Source organism: Taudactylus pleione, unplaced genomic scaffold, assembly GCF_031769625.1.
Source record: "Taudactylus pleione unplaced genomic scaffold, aTauple2 ptg000381l, whole genome shotgun sequence".
Lineage (NCBI taxonomy): Eukaryota > Metazoa > Chordata > Amphibia > Anura > Myobatrachidae > Taudactylus > Taudactylus pleione.
The window spans coordinates 10,293,858-10,316,816 of record NW_028284782.1 but is presented as its reverse complement, the minus strand read 5'-3'; the positions used below and the strand labels follow the sequence as shown (position 1 = coordinate 10,316,816).

Sequence of the window (22,959 nt, the reverse complement as noted above, 5' to 3'; positions counted from 1 at the left end):
TGCAAGTCACAGGTAAGTGTGTAGATTACAATAAGAACGCATATAAACAAGTACAATAGATACGGCCAATGGTACCCTGTCAGACATATCAATCAGTTGTAACAGTTAAGAGTAATATCACGTAAATTGGTAGGCAAAAGGCTATCAGGGATATAACATCAGACTAAGTTGTGATAATAACAATACCCCTGTTTATGGCCAATTGAAATAGCATATATCTAATGAGAGTGGAGTAGTAATCTGAATATATAGTTGGAAGATGATGGGGGAAGAGACATGGGAGAAGAAGAGAGGAGAGAAGGGCTAGGGGGAGGGTGTGAGCAGTCAGTGTGTGTCACCAAAATTGGTATGAATTATATCGTAAGAAGGGGTTCAGCCTCAAAATGGTTTGTCAATGGCGTCCATGTTTTAATAAAATTGGATGGAGTATCGTGCAATATAGAGGTTATTCTTTCAACTGGTTAGATGGACCATATCGGATTGATCGTGGCAGATAACGAAGAGGATATAGATGACTTCGACTGTGGTGCAATGTGATATTTTGCAGAACATAGTATGTGGTTGGTTAGTTTTTTGTAGTTGACGCGAAGTGCGTGGGTTAGGCCGGGGCAACAGACAATAAAGGGGCGAAGTTGCCATTTGCAGTCCGGTGTCTGATTTAATGAGATCATGAAGTTTTGTCCAAAAAGGCTGGACAAGTGGACAGGAGCACCAGATATGAGCAGGGTTCCTCGTTCACCAACATAAATCAGTGGAAGCAGGGTAGATTGAATGGAGACAGGTAGGTACTTAATACCATCCATAATAGAGTATATAGAAGTTTTCTTTAATGCAGATGGAAATGGAGGTCTTAGTTACTGCCAATCTGATTTTAGACCACTCCTCAGGTGTCAAAGTCTGCATCACATACGCAGACACCTTCTCACTGTATTCTTTGCGAAAAATACCATTAGAAGTGTGCAAAGAGGATTCGCAGGGACAGAGCTTTATCACAAGCTCTGTTCCTGCATGCCAGTGTTAGTACATCCAAGTGATATTTCCTAAATCGCAACTCGAATTTAGTTGAAAATATCACACTACAACCACATTTTAAATGCGGATTGTAGAAAATAGGGGCCATAATGTTTATGTTCTTTATGTGCATGCTTCTTAAAGTGCCCCAAAATTGTGTGCAGCCTTATCTGATAAATGTGTAATCAGTAAAACAACAGGTGAAATGTCCAATATATTGGTTAAATCCACCTGTTCTCTCAAAAGAAAAGAAAGCAAGAAGAAATAGAAATGTATGTGTCCTCAGATTGTTTGGCATGCCTTGAAAAAAGCACATAAAAGGGTATTTATATAATGCACAGGTTCTCATACTCGGTCCTCAGGACTGCAAACAGTGCATGTTTTCCAGGTCCCCTCACAGAATCACAAGTGAAATTATTAGCTCCACCTGTGGATCTTTTAAAATGTGTCAGTGAGTAATGAATACACCTGTGCACCTGCTGGGTGACCTGCAAAATGTCACCTGTGTGGGTTCCTGAGTATCGAGTTTGAGAACCACTGATATAATACATACAAAATAGTACAAAAAGATATAAAACAATGGTATGATCACATTATACACTATATTTACATGTTATATTATTTTTGTCCTTCCAAGTAATTAAACACAAGTCATATTCCAGATGGCACACCTACAGAATTTGTTTTACAAAAGAGAGGGTATTGGATTCATATAGATTTAACCAACATTTTGGACATTTCAAGTGTTGATCAAATGACAGCATATACAGAAATGTAAGGGTTGTAATACTCTAATGTATTTTTGAGTTTTTTATATTAAATTGCAGTGATCTATCATCTTAATGTACTTGTAATTAAATTAAAGCATTTGACGGTACTTTGATATAGAGAACATACCTGACGGTAAGTGCTGGAGGTCCATATAAAATAATTTACAGAAAACAAATTAGAAATTTGCATCAAATACTTTAAAAGAGATATATATCAAGTATATATAGAAGTCAGGCGCTGCCATGAGGTGTGTCGCTAAGCAGCTGTACAGTAGGAGACAGTCAGGCCCCAAAAACAGAAATAATGGAATACAATATACAGCGTTAAACAGACTAATAATGCAATAATATTGACATAAAATACAAATTTTACTAACACAACATTTTTAATAAAATAATAATTAGGATCAGTAACAGTGATATGGGTCTCTGGATAGTTGGGTATAGGCTTTTGACAGTAAAGTGCATGCATAGTTCAAATTTATGTTATTTGCCAACTGGATACTAGTCCATCAAGATATAAAGTTACCGGCTCTGTGTTTGATAAATTCAAAGGATCCAATTAGCGATGGTCCAAAGTAGCACAGGTGTCCAATGCAACAAAAGCGGTATCCCAATCCCAAAGTTCTGTCACCGGAAGAATCAATAGTGAGTGTGGTATCCAAGTTGAATTGCTGAGCTCCCAATACCAGAGTCTCCTGACCCAAGTTAGTACAACTGACACGTTTGCCTGCGGATTTGCAGCTTTATCAAAGCTGCAAATACGCAGTGAAACGCGGATTATTACTGTATTACTGTATTATTAGTCTGTTTAGCACTGCATATTGAATTCCAAATACTTTAAAAGACCATTAACCTTTTTGTATAGTCCACTATATGGGGTCAGTCCAATTAGGTGCAAGATCCTCGCACCCGCAAGTAAGTGTGGTTGTATGACGCACCTATGGAACCTCTGCACTTGCACATTTCCCAGAGGGCTGTGAGCAAAGATCAGTCAGAGGTGAGATCAGGCGCGAGAAGGGGGACATTACTGTGCCGTTGCCGGCAGTTCGCCCCTTCGCACCTAATTGGATTAACCCCTAAGACTGCTTATATGTGCAGGTGTTTTCCTGTAAATAGGTAAATGGTCATATACTGTATGCTGTAAATAGAAAATGAGAGATAATTGCTGGAATCAGTCAAAAGTGTGACTGTTTTACATACATCTCAGCATCAGGCCTTAAGGGGCTGATATAGAGTTGGCCCCCATTGTGCCCATAACTGCCTACTCTCCCGGAATGGCCAAGAGGCTCCTGAAAATCAGGTGGCCCTCCCGGCTGCCCTCAAGAGAGGGAAAGTCTCCCGGACTGGCCGCCAACAAAAGCATTCATAGGCTCAACAAAATAGAAAAATAAAAAGACAAATGTTTTGCTTAAACACACATACAACCCCCCCCAAGCATATGCTGTACTGAAGAAGAAAGCAGCGGGCTATTCACAAACAGATAATCACAAGCGATTCACTAGTCCTAGGCACTGCCCGCATCATCATGAGCCCATATTTGCATCTGACAATCTGCTAATAATATGGCTTCTCAGCCACATATGCATCTTAGTCACAATCTGTATGGGGTTGCTAAAAGTGCCAAATGTACTCAGTCTATGTTATTATGCCCCTATCCCACACATCCAAGAGCATGTGGGCATACCTGTCAGGATAAAACAAATCTGCATGGGGGCATATGGGGCCTGACTCAGAGTTGTACGGTAATACACAGCTGCAGGGAAGTGGCTGAGCAATACCATACAACTCATATGCTAATGCAACAGGAGGCGTCTGGTGTAAATAGACGCCTTCTGTGCGCATTTGCAAATAGGTGCTGCGACCTAAGATGCAGCATCAAGCATCAGATCTTTTACAAGACCAACAGCAATCTGAGTAACCCTGGGGTTACTCAGATTGCCCCTCGCAGCTCCGCAGCCGAGGCCAGGAATTCAGCGTTGAAGGCGCAGACTCTGGCCTTGCACTTCCAGAAATTGGGGCCAACATGCCCCTATTTTCTGGAATGGAGGCCAGCACCGCCCACTCCCTGCTCCCAAAAGGCTGCAGCCTGCTTGGGGTAACTGTGAGCGATCTCACAGAGAGAGGCCTGCACATGTGCAGTATAGATCCTGCTCATGCGCAAATCTCTCACAATCTGCGTTGTATGTAAACCATCGGGTCTGCATACAACATGGAATCAGGCCCATGATGCTGACACTTTTCAGGGCAAGGGCAGAGAAATTTAATGCAAGATTTGCTACGCTAACTTTCATAGTATTCACTCGGTATCACGCTGCACCAGGATGCCTTAAGGTGCCCATCCACTTAAAGATCTGAAAATGACTGCACGATTATGGCATTGTAATCGTGCAGTCGTTTGTCAATCTGTGATGAGCCTGCACTAAACGAGCAGTCGTTCAGTGCAGGCTCATCAATCATCTGTAAACATGCTGAACCTGACGCTATCATCAGGTGAATGTCTAGCATGTTTGCAAGATGATAGATGTTTAGACACTTTTGCAAACGTTTGCAAACGATTTATGAACGATTGAACGATCGTTATCGTTCAATCGCTCAACTTAATCATCTAGTGGATGAGCACCTTTAGTCAATATTTATGCATATTAATTTAGAGTATATAATTCCCCACCCACATTGCTAGCTTTCTCACAGTGTCACTGTACTTCTATCATAGCTAAAGACATTACTGTATGAAAATAATATTAACTATTTATTTCCAGTACAGTTTCTAGGCCAGAGGGGGAATTCTGGCATCAACAATGAGAAAGAAAATGACTCCAATTAGTATGGAACAGTCTAATATGAATAGATAATGGTCAGGGCATGTGGGGAAGTTTATATTAAGACTCCAGATTAAAAGGAAGCACTGAAAGTAGCAACAAGGTGATGATACTGGGATATCCAGCCTTTCATTTGAATGCAAATGTATTTGGGGGGCAGGCAGTTATCTCTAACATCAGACAGGACCTTAGTAAGCGGTTACTGCCAGCACCTGGTCACACCATTGTTAGTCATGTGTAGCACAGAGACTCCAGGGCTAGTAGAGGTCATTTATAGATAGAGCGAAGGAGTAAAAGAAACAGGGGTAATTTTAAGATTACTACAGCTAGCGATGGCCATGGAAGGACTGGCACAGCTATGAATATCCCATGTGGTCATCATTTTGAGTATAAAGACGATAGCATGTATCCACTTTCTGTAAGATCGACAAACAACAACAATACAGGACAAAATTATGCATCCAGTCAACCATATTTTAACTATGTGGCATATCACCACGTGCCCACTGTGGATAATCAAGTACAGTCTTGTGGAGCGTGGGGATCACAGTATGCATCACCTCGGGAGGACTGGAATACTTACTCTGCTTCACCATCAAATACCAGTACAGTACAAACATCTGACTTATCACCCAGCCAATTCCCTTACAGCTCTTCTGGCTACAATTCTCCAAACCCTTCTGGACTTGGGATTTTACATCCAGCAGAAAGAAATCATACAATTGTCCTTTCACCCAGCGGTCAAAGTCAAAATTCTTATGAATGGATGAGAAAAACTGTGCAATCTACATCTACGGGTAAGTAAAAGGATGCTGCAACCTCCTTTGCTGTGTACATGTGCAAAACAGTATTTTATTTCTTTCTCATTAAAAAAAATGGTTCTTTTAGTTTATAGATAGACAAGTCTAATAATCCTGTTTTTTTTGTTTTTTTCTTCAATGTTCTACATATTACAATCAAAGCTCATTAGAAATAGTTACCACATTTCTGACTGCTTAAACATTCCTTATTGAGTTATTGCCAAGGAATGTTTTTACGTGCTATTGCTTATTTATATAAAGCGCAACCATATGAAGCAGTGATCCAGTGTGTTTTTGAACTGAAACACAATTCTACAATTAAATATATATTATTTTAAAAAAAATGTGAGGACACGTTTGTCAACGTCACCTGCATTTGCGAGTACAGATGTAGCCACGCTCATCGTTGCCGCGATGCATCTGCACGTGCACAGGCATCGCGACATAGCGCAGCATTCGCCAGGCTGTGAGTACTAGCAGCCTGCGTTCACTCCATTGAAGTCTATGGTGTACGCGTGCATACGCATGCAAACGCCACAGACGCAGGTACACTAGTCGTGGGCACACTAGTCGCGCCATCCATGCCGCGATGCGCTCGCATCGTGGGATAGATGACCATGGCTACATTTGTATGTTGTTTTTCTTTACTAACTTTTGATGGAAAAATAGCTAACAATATACTCCACATATTATACAACTGAATTTAGTTTTCATGGAAAGTGTTGCATAAGTTATACAAACAAGGTGAATATACAGTAGGAGGTATCCCATTAATACTCTGGAGACATCATGAAAGAACACTGATATAAGTGTTCAGAATGATCTATTCATGTTTTTGGTTACATATAGTACAATAGTGCAATATCCTGCGACTGATTCAGGGAAATGTGCTTTCCTTCAAGCAGAAATTGTTCAGAAGATGTTAAATGGAAAGTGGCTTAATTAACAATATACGTTCTCAAACATATTTAAGTGCTTGAGTATTTAATATAACATCTGGAGTTTAGATGACAATATGTACTTAAACGCAGAAATTTTTTATTACAATGCAAGAAAAAAAAACATTTTCCCTGGAGTTACTGACATGTTGCAGTTTAAATACAACCAAAATTAAAAGTCATCCAACATAACATAACATTTACAATAGTGGATATCCACATCTGTCAGAGATGGGAATACATTGTTTTAGAATCTGTAGAATGTTTAAATTGCCCTTATATCCAAGCTTGCAATACCACTGCAAAATTACAGAACATATTTTCAATCTGTGTGAGAAATATAATAAACAGTGATTTATTAAAATTGCAGATTATCAGTGATTTTTGCAGCAGGGTTTAAGGCAGGAGTCAGGTAAGATTTAAATCCTAAATTGTCAATTTTGACAAATCACTGTCCATTACATTTCCCCCTCAGTCTATAGTCTAATAACGTAATAGTAGCACATAAAAAGTGACATAGCAGCAATATAATGTTCTACAGTTTAAAGTACTCTAAACCCCACACAGCATCAGATTATTTACATCTGCCAAATAATTATTGTAAGAGACCCATTAATACTAGTCAGAAAAAGTAGTACTATCCCTTGTTTATTGTAGGCTTTGACACACATGAAAAATCAATAACTAACTAACTTGAGTTAACAACTACTCATTAGGCAAATATAAAGAAAATAAAGAAATATTACAAATAAAATACATATATTTTAAAACATTCAAATATGTTAATTAATATGAAGCAATATACAGTAGTAACTACGGCAATGTTCAGTTTATTATTATTATTATTAATATTAGTAACAGTTTCTTATATAGCGCAGCATATTTCGTTGCACTTTACAAATGGAAAAAACATTAATAGAACCAAACTGGGTAGTAACAGACAGACATAAAGGTAAGAGGTTTAAAAGATCTAACTTTAAATAATAATAATAATAATAATAATAATAATAATAATAATGAAATAATAATAATACTTTTTGTGAGAATAGTGAATTTGAAGATAACACAATATCGCAGAGAGTCAGGAATAATATCATTTGAGAATTTACATGAACTTATCTCCCAGGGGAATCATATTAGTGTAAATGTAATAGTATAGAGACCAGTAATGCATTGCATTAGTCTCATATTGGGGGAGGGGCTGTATGACTGGATGGGCAAATATAACAGGCACTAAGGCTCTGTATCATAAATGACTCTTGTCAAACACAATGCAAATATCTGTAACAGTGGTGTAACATATGTTTAGTACAAAACACATTAATGGTGACAAAGCCATTGATTATATGGGGACTTTCTGTATTGCATACAGTAACTTCTGTGTGTGTGCAGCTTTTACTTCCATTACTCAGAGACGAGTGCACCTGGGAATGCACTCCTCCACCAGGGAGAAGTATGGAGGCACAAAACGGGTCCCATTCAAACTATACAAGACCTGATGTGCTCCTATAAAATGCACCCTCTCCATTGCTTTGTTTCATACCAATGCTAATAACCTTCACAAGGAAATCTCATTAGGTTCCCCACAGCGTCCAGTATGTACTTCACTCTGGCCACCGCCATCACTCCAGCCTGTTCTGCTCCACAGAATGCCGCTGTCTGGCTCCATAAACTAATTTAGGCATAAATCCAAAGCTAGTTGTGTACTTCAGAGTGGACATTTTACCCTTTGTCATTTACCGCCATTGTGGTTATATGCAGACCAGCATAGAGCACTAAGTAATATCATCTTCTATTTTGAAATCTTATTAAAATGTAATTATGGGTCTGATTCTGAGTCACACGCTGCTGGAACCGCCTCTTTGCAGTAATCGCTTCTGCTTCTACCAATATCCCTCTCAGCAGCTGACCCGGGCCCCCTCCAACAAGACCGGGCCATCAGTACCTGCGCCCTCCCTCTCGGCACCCCTGTACACAACCAGTTCCGGGACACTCCCATAATACTCCCATAAGACAGACCATCTCTGTGCGTCTGAATAGCCAACTCCCAGTCATCGCCCAGGAACGCCCAGTACATTTCCAATACCATGTGTCTCTATCACAAGTGCGCATCTGTGCGTACACTGTGTACATGCGCCGTAAGAGTTTTTATGGATTTTCGCACTTGCGCAGTAGCAAACAATCCCTCAACTCCATGAACATCAGAATTGCCTGTCACTCAGGATCAGGGCTGATGTGTGCACTCTAATTCATGACAACTGACTAGGTGAGTGTACAGAATAAACATGAAACATCTTTTAATGAACAAATATTTACAAAAAAGTATTTAAATTTGAATAACAATAGTAAAGCTACACTGGATGAAGATTTGTTGGGACCCCAGGGCAATTAACTTGTGGGGCCTCTAAACCGTCAATCAGCTCAGCTCTCCGCTCACTAAGCAGGATAAGCCTATTGCTGCCCATTCAGCTTGAGCAAATGCACTGGTGCCGCACACACTGCACTGACCTGCTGCAGCTAATGTCTGACCACCGACCAGTGGGCACATACAGCTCTCTGTCAACACTGCCCATTGTGTTTTGCTTTTCTTTCCCCCATGGGATATAATGCACCATGAGGATCAGTGCCAGGGGGGGGTTGGTGGACCTGGGACAGCTCCTGACACTCATGCCTATAATGAGACTCTGATACTGAATGTAACACATCCATACCATTGCATATCTGCGTGAGTTCACACATCACAACATAAACCAGAGTCCTGATGGTGGCCCTGCAAGTTTCCCCATGCCCCAGTTTATTAGGTGACAATTCCATAGCTACATCAATACACTTACATCAAGTAAAATACCTAAAAAGATAACTAAAAGGATAGGCATTTCTGGTACAAAGGTTACTTGCTGACAGGTTAACTGTAATACAGACTGCACAGCTACAGAGGTGAGTATGACAAATTCTGCATACAGTAGGCTTCAATGAGTAGAATGCAAAAGGCTGCAGACAGAAAGGCTGCCTGGTCTTCTCATGCTAATTGGCAGTATTTTCTAAACTGTTTGTGAGGTCTGTGTTTTTTGTAACTGGCCACATTCTCTCTGGTTTAAGGCCTATCTGTCATACTGAGGTAGGAAGACTTTTTTTCACACTTCTTTCCCTTTGGCTTTGATATGCAGCTTTGTCTTCCCATATCCCCTTTTCTCCTGAGGTTATACTGCCGGAAAGGGTGCTGATTTTCACAGCAAATAAAAGAGACCTCTTGCTTTTATTGCCTTTGGAAGAATTTTATGGCCAAAGGTTCAGACACATATTATTTTCTTCTTTTAAACCTTAGATATGTTTAGCTATGCGTAGCCTATTTTGTTGTACATTTGCTATCAGTAGTACCTACAATGAGGAGAAATCTTTTATTTTTCCAATATATTCTTAATAATACTTCAACTTTAAAAGTTACATAAAGATAAATACAGCTGGCAAAGTCATAAAGTTGGGGGTTGAGCATGGGAAGAAGTCAAGCAAAATACATTGGACCTTACTCTACAATGGACACTATTATACAGAGAGTGTCACAAAAGCACAACAGGTTTTTTAGAATGACACAAAAGGAGCCTTAAGACTAATACTACCAACATCTTTGGGAAGGTGCAATAAATAAACACTGAGCAATTGACCCTTTTCAGGGATATTTCCCATAGGGCGGAAGTCATTATTGCACAAACCAATAGGAAGCACAAATATGCAGCAGAGGATGGAACACATTTGTTCTGGTGAATAACAATAACTGCACAGATACTGTCCTAGGTAATTATAGCACCAACATAGATTTCAGTGCTGCACATCAAATTATTTATTTTGCAACTATCATAATGTTGCCATTTGAATTATGGACCTTTTTTACGGTTAGCATCACCACAAAACCATTTCCACTGGAGTGGTGTGTGCTGCTACTAACCTTGAAAAATGGTCCATAATTGAACCGAAACGTCGGACATTTCTTTCTTAATACTGGTGGTATGTAAACAATAAACTACTACAATTTTGATACAGCTGGAAAAGGTGAGTGCCCTAGGCCTTTTCTTTCTTTATATAAGAAAGCACACAGCACTTTGGCTGCACCCCAGACTGAAATATTTGAGGTAGCGGCACTTGGAGTCTTGCAAAAAAAGTTTTAATGTGATCCCTCACACATTAAATCACATAAAAACTTTTTTTGCAAGACTCCAAGTGCCGCTGCCTCAAATGTTGTTGCCTACAGTATTCAGAGTGCACTAGAGCACTTAACTGGAGTGCCAGTATTTTGGCATCTGCATATATATACCTTCTCTGTACAAACAAGCATCGGCACTCCTTTGTCAACACAAGTTCACCTTGACAAAGGGGCGTCTGAACCCCGAAACGTTGGAGTTTATTCTGATGTAACGAATACAATTTTCTATTGGAACTACACCGAGTGCCAATGCATGTTTGTACAGAGAAGGTCTACATTTTTCCAGAGGGCACCGGTGAACCTCATTATGATTGTGGGAGTGCCGGGCTGAAGATTGCATATATATATATATATATATATATATATATATTAGGGATGTACTGCGCATCCCTAATATATATATAAATATATATATATATATATACTGTACAAGAAATCACAGGCGGCACTCGGAGACTGGTAAAACACGTGATACCCTCAGCCGAGGGACTTTTAATCAGTCGACGTTTTGGGGTCTTTCACCCCTTCCTGCTGTCCTGAGGAAGGGGTGAAAGACCCCGAAACGTCGACTGATTAAAAGTCCCTCGGCTGAGGGTATCACGTGTTTTAGCAGTCTCCGAGTGCCGCCTGTGATTTCTTGTACAGTGTGTATTTGGGGTGCTGTCCTCCTAAAGGAAGGCACCGGAGCAAGGTTTGGACTGCTTGTCCAGTTTACACGGAGTGAAGGAGTGCCGGAGCTTAGTTTCTATATATATATATATACATATATATATATATAGCAGCATGTAGATCGGCACTCTAGGTAATGAATCCGCCAGCGGGGTGCCTTCCTATTAGAGGATATTTACCAGGCAATTCTTCCCAGAACAGAAGCAGACGGCACTCCTCTGGACTTATTCTGCAATAAAAGTGCATATTTATTTAAGCCGATGTTTCAAACCTACAAATGCTTTGTCATCAGGGCGTGAAAAGATTACAAAAAGTGTCAGTGCTTACTTTATATACGATACTTGTAAAGGTGCAATGTGTTTGTCCATTCTCGCGCCTCTGATGCCGTGGGCCTATGTCCTTAGTTACTGCCCCACAATGCCTTGCTGCACAACACAGACATATGATGTCATAGGCCCGCGGCGCGAGAATGGACAAACACACTGCACCTTTATATGTATAGTATATAAGGTAAGCACTGACACTTTTTGTTATCTTTTCACACCCTGTGACAAAGCCGTTCCATCTTTGAAACGTCGGCTTAAATAAATATGCACTTTTATCGCTGAATAAGTCTGGAGGAGTGCCGTCTCCTTCAGCTCTGGGAAGAATTGCTTGTATATATATATATATATATATATATACTGTTATAGATATATATATATATATATATATATACTGTTATATATATTATATATACTGTTATATATACTCAATAAATAGAATTGATATATAGCACCTAAAAGTGCTAAGTGCCGTGTGATATTGAATAAATATATAGTATAAACATATAAAAATCACTCTTCAGATAAATAAACAACAAAGTACAGCTGTGCAGAGAAAAATATACATTTCTATATATGCATGCTCCAGGAAATGCCCTTCACTATACATAGAATAGTTCTGGCCTGGGTTCCCACTAAAATAATATCATACGTCATCCAAAATAGCGGCACTCACAGGACCGTTGCTAAATGAAGATACAGACACTCACTGAAGATCCAATGTTTCGGATATATTTAATTTGTCAGAGATACAAAGGAATTATATCCAAAACATTGGATCATTAGTTATTGTCTGCACCTCAATCCATTAACAGAGACCCGTGAGTGCCGCTATATTGGAAATATATATATATATATATATATATATTTTATTATATATATATATATATATATATATAAAAAATATATATATATATATTTCCAATATAGCGGCACTATATATATATAAATGCAGCAAGCCAGATACTGAGACTACACCAAGCATTCTTCCTGTGATGTTCTATATGAGCTAATCAGGCAATTCTTTCTTGGGTATGAAGAAAAAATTCAGATTACTTTACTTAACAAGTAAATCTTACTGTACTTTCCCTAACATGAAAGGGAGTCTGAGCACCACTTTACAGTTCTTGCTTGTCAAAGATGTTCATTGATAAGATCACCTTGTAGCTCCTTTGTCTGCTATCAGTTTGAAATTAACATTTCAATAGAATTTACAGAATCAATTTAGGAATCTTTGTTCCTCTGTATGATTCCAAACTTACTTCAAAGAGAATTAGGAAGGATCAAAAGCAATAGCACACGTAGGTAGTGTTGTATTTGTTTGTTATCTTCACAGTTGTGTTTTGCTTTGTTTCTTTGCTTTTTTTCCCCCCTTGAGCTGTTCACATCCTGTCTTAGTAGTGTACAATGTCACCTGGAGGCAAGTCTACCAAGTACCGCGAATTAATGCTTCCTTATATTTCAAAGTACTGTAGTAACTAATGCAAAATGCACATACATATAAAGGTATTGGTTCCAGAAAGGACAGAGCTGATCTTCCTGTAATTTTAGGTAGCCCAACATTTTATTTTTTAATGCCCTGGTCCTGCAGAATAGGCTCTCCTGAGTAAATGCTAAAGTATGACTTTACGGTAGATACAAACAGTGTACAAACAAACGTGTACTGTCTTTAAATCTTGAAACCATTGATTCAGGAAAATATCTGCACATATGGAGAATATATCCTGCAACATTTGTAATTTGCTCGTTAGCTAATGTAGAAACTACAGATTCTGATGTCCCCTTTAACCAAATGTTTGATCATATTTTAAAACAAGTTGTCAAATGAATACGATGATTATTACAACCCTAATTATGTTCATGTAGGCAAGACAAGGACAAAGGAAAAATATCGTGTCGTTTACACTGATCATCAGAGACTGGAGCTGGAGAAAGAATTTCACTACAGTAGATACATAACCATTAGACGGAAAACTGAACTGGCCGCTAGCTTAAGCCTCTCTGAAAGACAGGTGAGTTCCTAAGAGATTTTTACTTTTGTTGGCTTCTAGAATGTCACTCACTTCCCTAAATACCATAAAATGATGGACTGGGAAACTTTGAGAAAAACCTAGCAACATGCTTTTTTTTTAAGCATACAGATTCCCCCATCGCAGGAAAACAAACTGCATCGGTTTTGCAGTACAAGTTATAATCATCTGATCTCAAGTGTAGTAATGGTAGCGGGGTGTGATTATACACATGTACATATCAGACCAAGAGATGTTCTTATCAGTGGAGGGGGGAAATATGTCTCAAGTAGGACAATTCTTATGGTGGCAGGGACAACCTTACCTCCTGGTTCTCTGTAACCTTGCGTCCTGGTTCTCAGGGCCTGATTCAGAGCTGAACGCTCTGACCAGAGCGCTCGCTCTGAATCAGGGCCCTCCTACCTTTTTTTGGAGCGTCCTCATGGACGCTCGCATAGCTGTGGGTTACCACCCACAGCTATAGTGAGCGTCCATGATGATGGTCGCGATGGTCTTGACCATCGTGACCATCAGGCTAGCGACGGAGACCCTGCGGTAGGGTCTCGCTGCCGCAAGCCCTGGAGTGATTTTGGCTCTATCAGAGCCAAAATCACTCCCACTGACATCACTAGTGATGTCAGTGGGGCCGGCTTGAGATGGTAGGCGTTCCCATGGGAACGCCTCCGTCTGGCAGGCACGCCCCCGGCACGCCCCCCTTTGGTGCGAGACCCGGAGCGATGGAGAGCCCGTTGCTCGCCGGGTCTCGCGCATGCGCACGACGGAGCTCCCTCCGTCGTGCGCATGCGCAGTGGGGGAACATTGACCCGCTTGCGAGCTCACGAGCGGGTCTGAATGACCCCCACAGTGTGCTCTATCACCCCTCCTACTAAATCAATGATTGCAGGAGAAAATAATTGTGATAGGATCCAGGGGTGGGATGATATTTAGGTGGTAGTCACATTGCTGCTAGTACTGTGGATGCAGGAAGAAGAACAGGGGTTTGGTGTACAGTATGACACACTGCACTTATTTGTGCAGTCAGTGATTCAGCAGTGTCATGACTCTCCCCACTTGTTGAAGAGGCAGAACTGAATACACCACCTTGGATGGGTTTACAGAGAATAAAGGTGCGTACACACTAGACAATATTTTGCACGATTCGCCCGATTTCGATGCATCGGAACAACAAATCATGTAAAATATGTCCAAATCATGAGTGTCCACTCACGATCACGATGTGCGTACCCGCGGGTCGTACATCACATCTTCAGATCTTACCTATAGCAGGCAAGATTTGCCAATCTCGTACACGACGCACTGGAAATTGTTAAAGATGTACAATAGATCGTTGGTCAGATTGGAAACTTTTTAGCACCATATCGTGTCTTGGAGTGCCGGGGAGAGTTCAAGGGAAATCACTCACGATATTGCATTGTGAGCACATCCTCTAGTGTGTACCCACCTTAAGATCAAAAGGTGCCAAAGTGGAGAGAGGGATAATTGATAAATATGTATTATTTTATTTGTTACTCATCTATACTGCATGTGCACTGTAGTCATTAAAACAATAAAAACACAAATTATAATAACATGTAATTTTACAGCCATTCTTATTCTTATGTCCTTTGTAGGTAAAAATCTGGTTCCAGAATCGACGAGCCAAAGAGAGGAAACTCTTCAAAAAGAAGATGACTCAGTTTGAGGGAGCAGGCTCTATGCAGAGTGATTCCAGTTCTGCCAGTCCCAACCCACTTTGTGACTCTCTGGTACATACGGAGATGCCAAGCTCTTTATACCAGACACCACAACTTGCACACAACTTGAACAATGGCATACCACCAAACAGCATTATACAGCAGGTCACTGTGTAAACTGGGATATGGCATAGTCACTAATAACCAACTCGCATTGATTATAATACCACAGAGGCTCCTTTTGGTGCTGTCCTGATGTATAAAGGATATTGCTTATCTACTCTCCTAATTGAGTGAGTCTGGCTGACATACCAACATCAATGGAACAAGAGACAAGTCCACAATGTCACATGCTAAGCAAATGGATGGCAGTAATAACGTTACTGTTCCACAACCCCAATAACAATAAAAGTTTCATTGTTACAACTTTTACATCTATAATAGATGATCTGAACCCACAGTAGGGAGAAGAGGGAACAGTGACACTTACTACAACTTACAACTTTGCAGTTTCTTCTGCCCAAAGTTAATGATTTGACTACTTTGGATCACCGTGAACTTTTTTGGAAGCATGTGAATGTTTTACATGTACGTATGCTTCCATGCGCTTTATAGGAACTGTCTTTAAGTGATCACCAAAAATATGTAAAATGATTATGAACAATGCATTTTTTTACACCAATCAAGAGAAATTCAGTATATCCGATGTAAAGTGTGCTTGCACTGTAAATGTCTACAATTGGCTTAATGTGGGACAGGTCTGCTCACCTCGGTTCCATAGACTGTGAGGAAAAATATGTTTTTGCTTTCTGCAATTTCACAACCCACCACATAAAGTTTTGCAGTTATAATAGTAACATGAATATAACTGTTCTAGCACAGACAGAAAATAATAATGTTTTATTTTAAAAAACAATATTTAAATTACTCTTATCCAACATTTACTTAAAAATCTAATAAAAACCCAAAACAATCCAAATACCCAAATCTGTACTTTGTATAGAAACCTTGATGTTTATCACAACAGTACTCTGTAAATATACACATAACTATGCTTATAACACATTATAGAGTAAATGTGTCAATTGAGGTGAATTAGGTTTATTATCAGGGCATTCATCTACTCTGCATTGCTAATTCTAGATTAAGCTTTGCTATGTACAAACAAAAAATGTATAAAACAATTAGCGCAGTAGGTAGGTTCATAGGCCTTTTTATAATAGGTGCAGGGTGTGCGATGCACATGGGCCCTGGATCCAGGAACAGCATCACAACCCTGCACCCAAAGTATACTCACCCTGCTCTAGCAAGCATGATACTCTATGGCACCATCTCCCCAGTGACATCTTTGGGAAGATGGCTCTCTAGTGGGGTGTAGTAGGTATTACCGCCGGCCGCATGGCAGTCCAGCAAGGGTGAAGATCCCGATCATCCCTAAGGTAAGTATCGCTAACCTAATTTTACCCCCTAACCCTAACCGTCCCTTAGGGGTGCCTAACCCTAACCTCCCCGCCAAGTGCCTAACCCTAATGCCACCTCTAAGTGCCTAAACCTAACCCCCCCTTACCCTAGCCTGAACCTAACCCTCCCGGGGGGTGCCTATCCCTAAGTCCCCCGGGAGCCCTAACCTAACCCCCCCCCCGTGGCTGTCCGGCCCGGCGCCCTGCTTACCTTCGTTCGGTATGCCGGGCTCGGTCTTCCGGCGTATGGATAATGACATGCGTCAAGTTTTCAACGACTGTCATTAGTACCACGCCAGGATTAGAGAGTCTGGAAGCCGGCGGTCGGCATTTAGACCGTCGACTTCCAGACTACATCCCCCCTAGTGCACATGCGCCATCTTCCTGAATATCACTACAAGGATGGCACCGTGGAGGAGGAACCCACTTGCCAGAGAAAGGTAAGAGCCTGGTTGGAGGCGGGCCGCTGCTCAGAGTAGGAGGCCCACTGCACACGGACCCCCTCGGGAGTTAATACACCCCTGGGTACATTTTATATTTAATTGAAACTACTAGTTTTTCCATAATTCTACCACTACAGAAAGCAGAAGCTGCCTTTAACCACAAAGTGATTTTATTTCTGGCATGGAGCAACTTAGTTGTAAATACAATTGCACTATCTCTTTCACACACAAATACCAAGCAGATATCAACTAGCTGTTGGGCATACTGCATGTTCCAGCTTGCCTCACCATTCAGATGTTTCCACTTGTGATTGGGACTTGTAGTGACCAACAGCTGCAAAGCCTTATGTTACCTACATCTGGGTTATCCTGGAAAGACCAGACTTGTCTGCTTGTGTCTTACCTATAAAACTAATTTATTAACTATCGATATGCTATATTGCAAAAAAATGTAATAATTATAATATATCTACACTATTCAGAATCCCCTGAAAGACTGGCAACAAATAAAATTAGGCTCTATGAGTATTTTATGGAAATTTATATCACTGTAACAGGAACAAGCAATGAAGTTGACATTACATTTTAAATAACTAACCATAGTATATGCATTTACAGAATCATAGTGGTGATCAACCTCCTTGTGCTGTTGATTTGTTGATTTGCTAAATGAAAAAGCAGTAATTGAAAAATTGAATTCCTATAATAATTAAATTAAATCAAATTAATTTGTCCCCTAGGTCCAGGAAACTGTATCAAAATGCAATAAAGTGCAAAATTTCCACATTTCTTCTAAATGCATCCTCTTCATCCCCAATTCTCAAAACTGCCAGCATTCACTTCCACTGCTCTTGTGCATTAACTGTCTTTCTCGCTGCTCACATAAGATTCTCACATGTCACTCTCCAGCCCTGTTACCAGCTGTCTTTACATCTAAAATGATATAAATCTCCAGAAGTACAATAATATGCATGTCCAGCCCATGCATAATGTTGAAAAAATTTAAAAGTGGTATATGGTATCAAATAAAGAGAGCTTTATATCGACAAAGCACTAATCACATAGCTTAATAATAGGGACTACTCTGTTTGGTAATTCTACCCAAATATTTAAACTAAAAATAACAGTTGAATTATTCATGAAAAAAATAAACATGTACAAAACAAATGAGAAGGGTTGATTTTAAGCATTAAAACTAAACTAAAATACAAATAATTATGAAGGAAAAATACATTGATTATTGCCAACATGATATTCCACTGCTACTCTGTTAAAGTGAGTGTTAGCTTACCACTACACTACAAACCAATGAAGCTCCGCTTACATATTTAGGACAGTATGTGATGTACTCAGGTATAATTCTCAGCTCAATAATACATAGCCTTTGTGTGCTCTCTCTCTATATATCACCTATTACATGAAACAGTCACATATTAAAATATTTTCTTAAAAAAAAAGCACGAGACAAGAGTGTACTAAAACATACAAGACTCTCAGGGGTGTATTTACTAAGCAGTGTTAGGAAATAAAGTGAATGGTGATAAGGTGCCAGCCAATCAGCTCCTAAATGCCATTGTTCAAACACAACCTGTAACATGGCAGTTATGAGCTCATAACATAGCTTAGTAAATAGACCCCTCTTTCCCAGTAATATTGGGGCTACAATGCTTAAGGTGTACTCTGCAGACACGGGTAAATTTTTTCCATGGGGTCCACTACATTTCCCATGAAGTAATTTGCTGCAAGTTCATTGTAACTTACAGGCTCCTGCTGTAAGTTTGTACTTTCCAAAAATGAAATAAGCAGATGGATCACAAGATATCTATAGTTCTATAGTCCTTCCCTTGGTGGTATTTTCAGCTGCATATGAATCCACTAAAACACAGCTAATATAAGTACCACAGTGTCCTATAAAGACATTCTTGTTATTACACACAAGTGTTAAATGTGAAGGCAGAGTGCAGTTTGAAATCAGGACAGAAAGTTCATATAGGAAGAGGAGGTTTAATCACAGACTGTTGCACATTGAGGAGGAGCCGATCTGTAGCTGCCTGTTAGAAGAACACTATCTAGTGCATGTTACCTATTTGGAGGTGCTGTTTGCCTGTGTTCATACATGACTGAGGGTACACAAGAACAAACAGACCACATGCACTTGTTATGCACGCTTAGAAAATCCAGAATTGAAAACAACATTAAAAAATCACTAGATTATATTATACAATTACAATTATAATAAAAATTAACCCTAGTGTGTATGTGTGTGTGTATGTGATGGGGAATATAGATTGTAAGCTCCACTGGGGCAGGGACTGATGTGAATGGCCAAATATTCTCTGTAAAGCGCTGCGGAATATGTGTGCGCTATATAAATAACTGGCAATAAATAAATAAATTGTGGATAGAACTTTAGTGCACAACATACTCAATATACCTAATACTGTAGTACAAAGACAAAATTGTAAGTTATTATTTCTCACTTCTTAGATGTATTATATTTATTTGCTCTGTATTAGTAATATGATTTTCCTTCATTTTTTTCCATGCCTAATACTAGCTTAAAAAAAAAAATCATACTGTATATAAAAACATTAATTGATTCTGCAAAAGCTATGTCAGCATAAACATTTGTGGTTAATCACTTCACATTAAAATAGTAAATCGGGTTAATGAGTTCCTAGCTTGAACAGACTGTAGTCCAGTAATTGCTATTTACTGGTGTCTTGGACGCACTCAGAGGCAAATATCTATAGACAGTCCTAACTAAACAAGATTTTCATGTTTCTTCATTAGAATAGCAAGGGCTCAATCAAATTCGGTGCGATGCCATTGCAATGGCATATAAATGCCGGCAACAGTATGGCAAATAACCCCCTCGCCGTCCATTCTCACCCCGGACTCACACATTTTTGTACGCTGCCTTTTGGGGCTACAAACACAAATATGTCAGTCTGAAGGAACAATAAGTGCGGGCATGAGTAACTTGCACCTATTTGGATTGAGCCCCAAGTGTCAGGCTAAGGTAAGATGTGCGACTTGGTTAGTAGAATATGTTTTCTGGAATTACTTTGTGATTACTGATTGTTATTTTATCCATGGTATTGGACAGTCCCCCAAATCCAAGGATGGTAACTCTTCACTGCCCTTTCCTTGACATCAGGGGCATAAGCCACATATAGGGGCATATCCAATTAGCTGCGGGGTTTATAAGTCTAGTGTCTTGTAGTGTGTTATTAGAACAAGCAGAACAGGCATTAAATGCAACATTTCATTTTAAGGTTTAAGTTTTACGTTGTGTCTGGAGATCATTTAGAAAGCAGAAAAAGAGCTCCACCGCAAGCGGCAGATGACTAAACTCACACACAAAGGTTTAATAGAAATAGATACAGCACCAGATCAGATTTTTACCCTGGAAGATCTGTCTGATTCATCATGGTGCCCCCAAGACCAAGATTGTGCAAATTGTGCCAAAAGAGAGACTGACACCATGGCTAAACATAAGAGTCACCTTCTGGATGTGAATTGTCTCATTTGCATGGGGCAACCCAACCCTCAGATGAGATGGATCTCAGCCAGTGGATAACATTGAAATCACCATTAAAAAGTCACAACAGAACACTACAGTGTGGAGAATCTTTCTTCACAGTCAGGAGAGGCCTCAGAGAACATGAAAAAAGATGCTCTAGGTGCTAAACTTCAAGGGATTTCTCCATCATGTTCTTCAGTGTGGAAAGGTTTAATTCACTTGTTTTCTATAAAGCAGTTCAAAGTTACAGCCTTCAAAGTGTCTGGCTATAACACCCACCTTTGCCAGGAATTACCAAAGATTATCACAAGCAAAGGATTCATCTGTCCGGAATCTGTCTGGGAATTCATGAATTGTATTTGGCCTGAATCCACTAAGACATCCAGTGATTCTGTCACTGTGTTCTGTAGCTGACTTTATTCCTAACTGAATCGCAAACTGAAATACGGAATAGTAAGCACAGACAACATGGAGGCCTTTGTTATTCCGCTGCCTGCATGCCAACCAATACCTCCCTGAATACACCCACTGGGGGGACCAGGTCTTGATAATGACCATCCCCATCTGTTGCTAGGCCTTCTTCTTCCAATCCATCCATCCTGGACTTCCTGTCCAAAAAGGGTGAGCAGGGTACATAAAGAGGATCTAGATGTCCCCGATTACATTTTTATTTAATCTATAATAGATGATGTGGAGAGATAAGAGCTTCAGATGTTGGAACAGAGGCTCCCACCTATTTGGCTTCCCTCCAGAGAACAGAGCTCTGTTCCTCAGGAAGTGTCTATGCCTGAGCGGATAGGTAGGTAGTCTCTGTTTGTTGGTAAACACCCTTCAGGAGATGGCAACCCAAAATTACAACAACTATAATAATAATAATAATGTGTCCACTGATAAATTATAATGATAACCATCCCTTAACAGCAACATACCCCATATGGCCAACTCATAACATGACACGCAGTTTGCAGCCTCCTCTTCCTTATGACACTAATCCAGTCGCCATGGTTGATCAATCAGCCATGTGTGGTCCACCAAATTTTTGGCCTTCTACATTCTAACATCATATTCAAATATCTAAGAAGTGGACAGTGGGAACAATGGCAATTTGAAGGCTACTAACTAACTCTGTTTTTTTAATGTTCCTGTACAGGTTGGGAAATTCCTTTACAGAACAGAAGGTTTGCAAAGGATTATTTAAGTCGATTGTTTTTTGGAAGCACTCGTCATGGTCCCCTTCTGGGATGAAAATCCCATAATTTTTAAATGATATTGTATGGAATGATGAATTATATTTAGTAACAGCAGATGTCAGTTCCTTGTATACAATTATTAAACATGAGCAGGGAATTAATGCTGTACTTTGGGCTCTTAAGAAAAGTGCCCTTGACAGTGGATTACAGGATTTTATTATAGAAGGTATACGTTTTATTCTTTTAAATGATTATTTTATTTTTAAAGATGAATTTTTTATTCAGAAACAGGGGACCCCCATGGGCACCAAGTTCACCCCAGGATATGCTAATATCTTTATGGGACTATGGAAAGAGGATTATGTTTGGAATAACAACCCCCATTGGGCGAACCTGGTGACATAGCGGAGATATATTGATGACATTTTATTTATTTGGAAGGGGGATCGTGAGGTCTTAAATGATTTCTGTACTTTTCTTAATGAAAATTATCGAAATATTAATTTAAGTTTTAATATAAGAAAAACCAGTGTTGACTTTTTGGACTTAACCATTTATATTGAAGGAGACCAAGTTAAGACCAAAAATTTTATTAAGCCAACTGACTCAAGATCTTTTATTAATATAAATAGTTTTCAGCATAAAAATTGTCTTGAGTCTATCCCAACTGGTCAATTTAAAAGAGTGAAACGAATTGCTCAGATCAAAAAGTATTTTTAGAACAAGCAAAGGAAATGAGGAAGTTTCACATCATGTGGGTATGATGCAGAAGAGGTAAATGATTCCCTGGAAAAGGTGTCTAGATTGGATAGAACCCATTTATTGAAAGACAAAGTTGGGGAGAAATCTAAAAGTAGGGATCATTTGAAATGGGCTTTCAGTACTAATTTTGCATCTCAACATCATTTGATCAAGAAAATATTGAAAAAACACTGGAATTTACTTAAAAAAGAACCTGTGATTGGAGATGATCTGCCTGATGCTCCAGTTTGCATTTTTAGAAAAGCCCCGAATTTAAAATCTAAACTTGTGAATAGTTACCATGCCCCTCAACTTAATAATAAGTCTAACCTCACCGCTGGTTTTCATAGATGTGGTATGTGTAT

General features: G+C 39.5%; 1 protein-coding gene across 1 annotated transcript; it reads left to right on the top strand.

The window, feature by feature from the left end:
* Positions 1–4,961: 4,961 nt before the first annotated feature.
* On the top strand, positions 4,962–15,411 carry LOC148507869 (homeobox protein CHOX-CAD-like). Its single transcript, XM_088445513.1, has 3 exons — positions 4,962–5,400; positions 13,398–13,543; positions 15,172–15,411. The coding sequence occupies exons 1-3, from the start codon at positions 4,962–4,964 to the stop codon at positions 15,409–15,411; spliced, it is 825 nt and encodes a 274-aa protein (XP_088301639.1).
* Positions 15,412–22,959: the final 7,548 nt, after the last annotated feature.

Bases quoted from the DNA above. Each gene is read 5' to 3' on its own strand.
- LOC148507869 (XM_088445513.1), top strand. From the start codon at position 4,962: ATGAATATCCCATGTGGTCATCATTTTGAGTATAAAGACGATAGCATG. The intron at 5,401-13,397 runs GTAAGTAAAAGG...ATGTTCATGTAG, and splicing joins TGTGCAATCTACATCTACGG to GCAAGACAAGGACAAAGGAA. The intron at 13,544-15,171 runs GTGAGTTCCTAA...TGTCCTTTGTAG, and splicing joins TAAGCCTCTCTGAAAGACAG to GTAAAAATCTGGTTCCAGAA.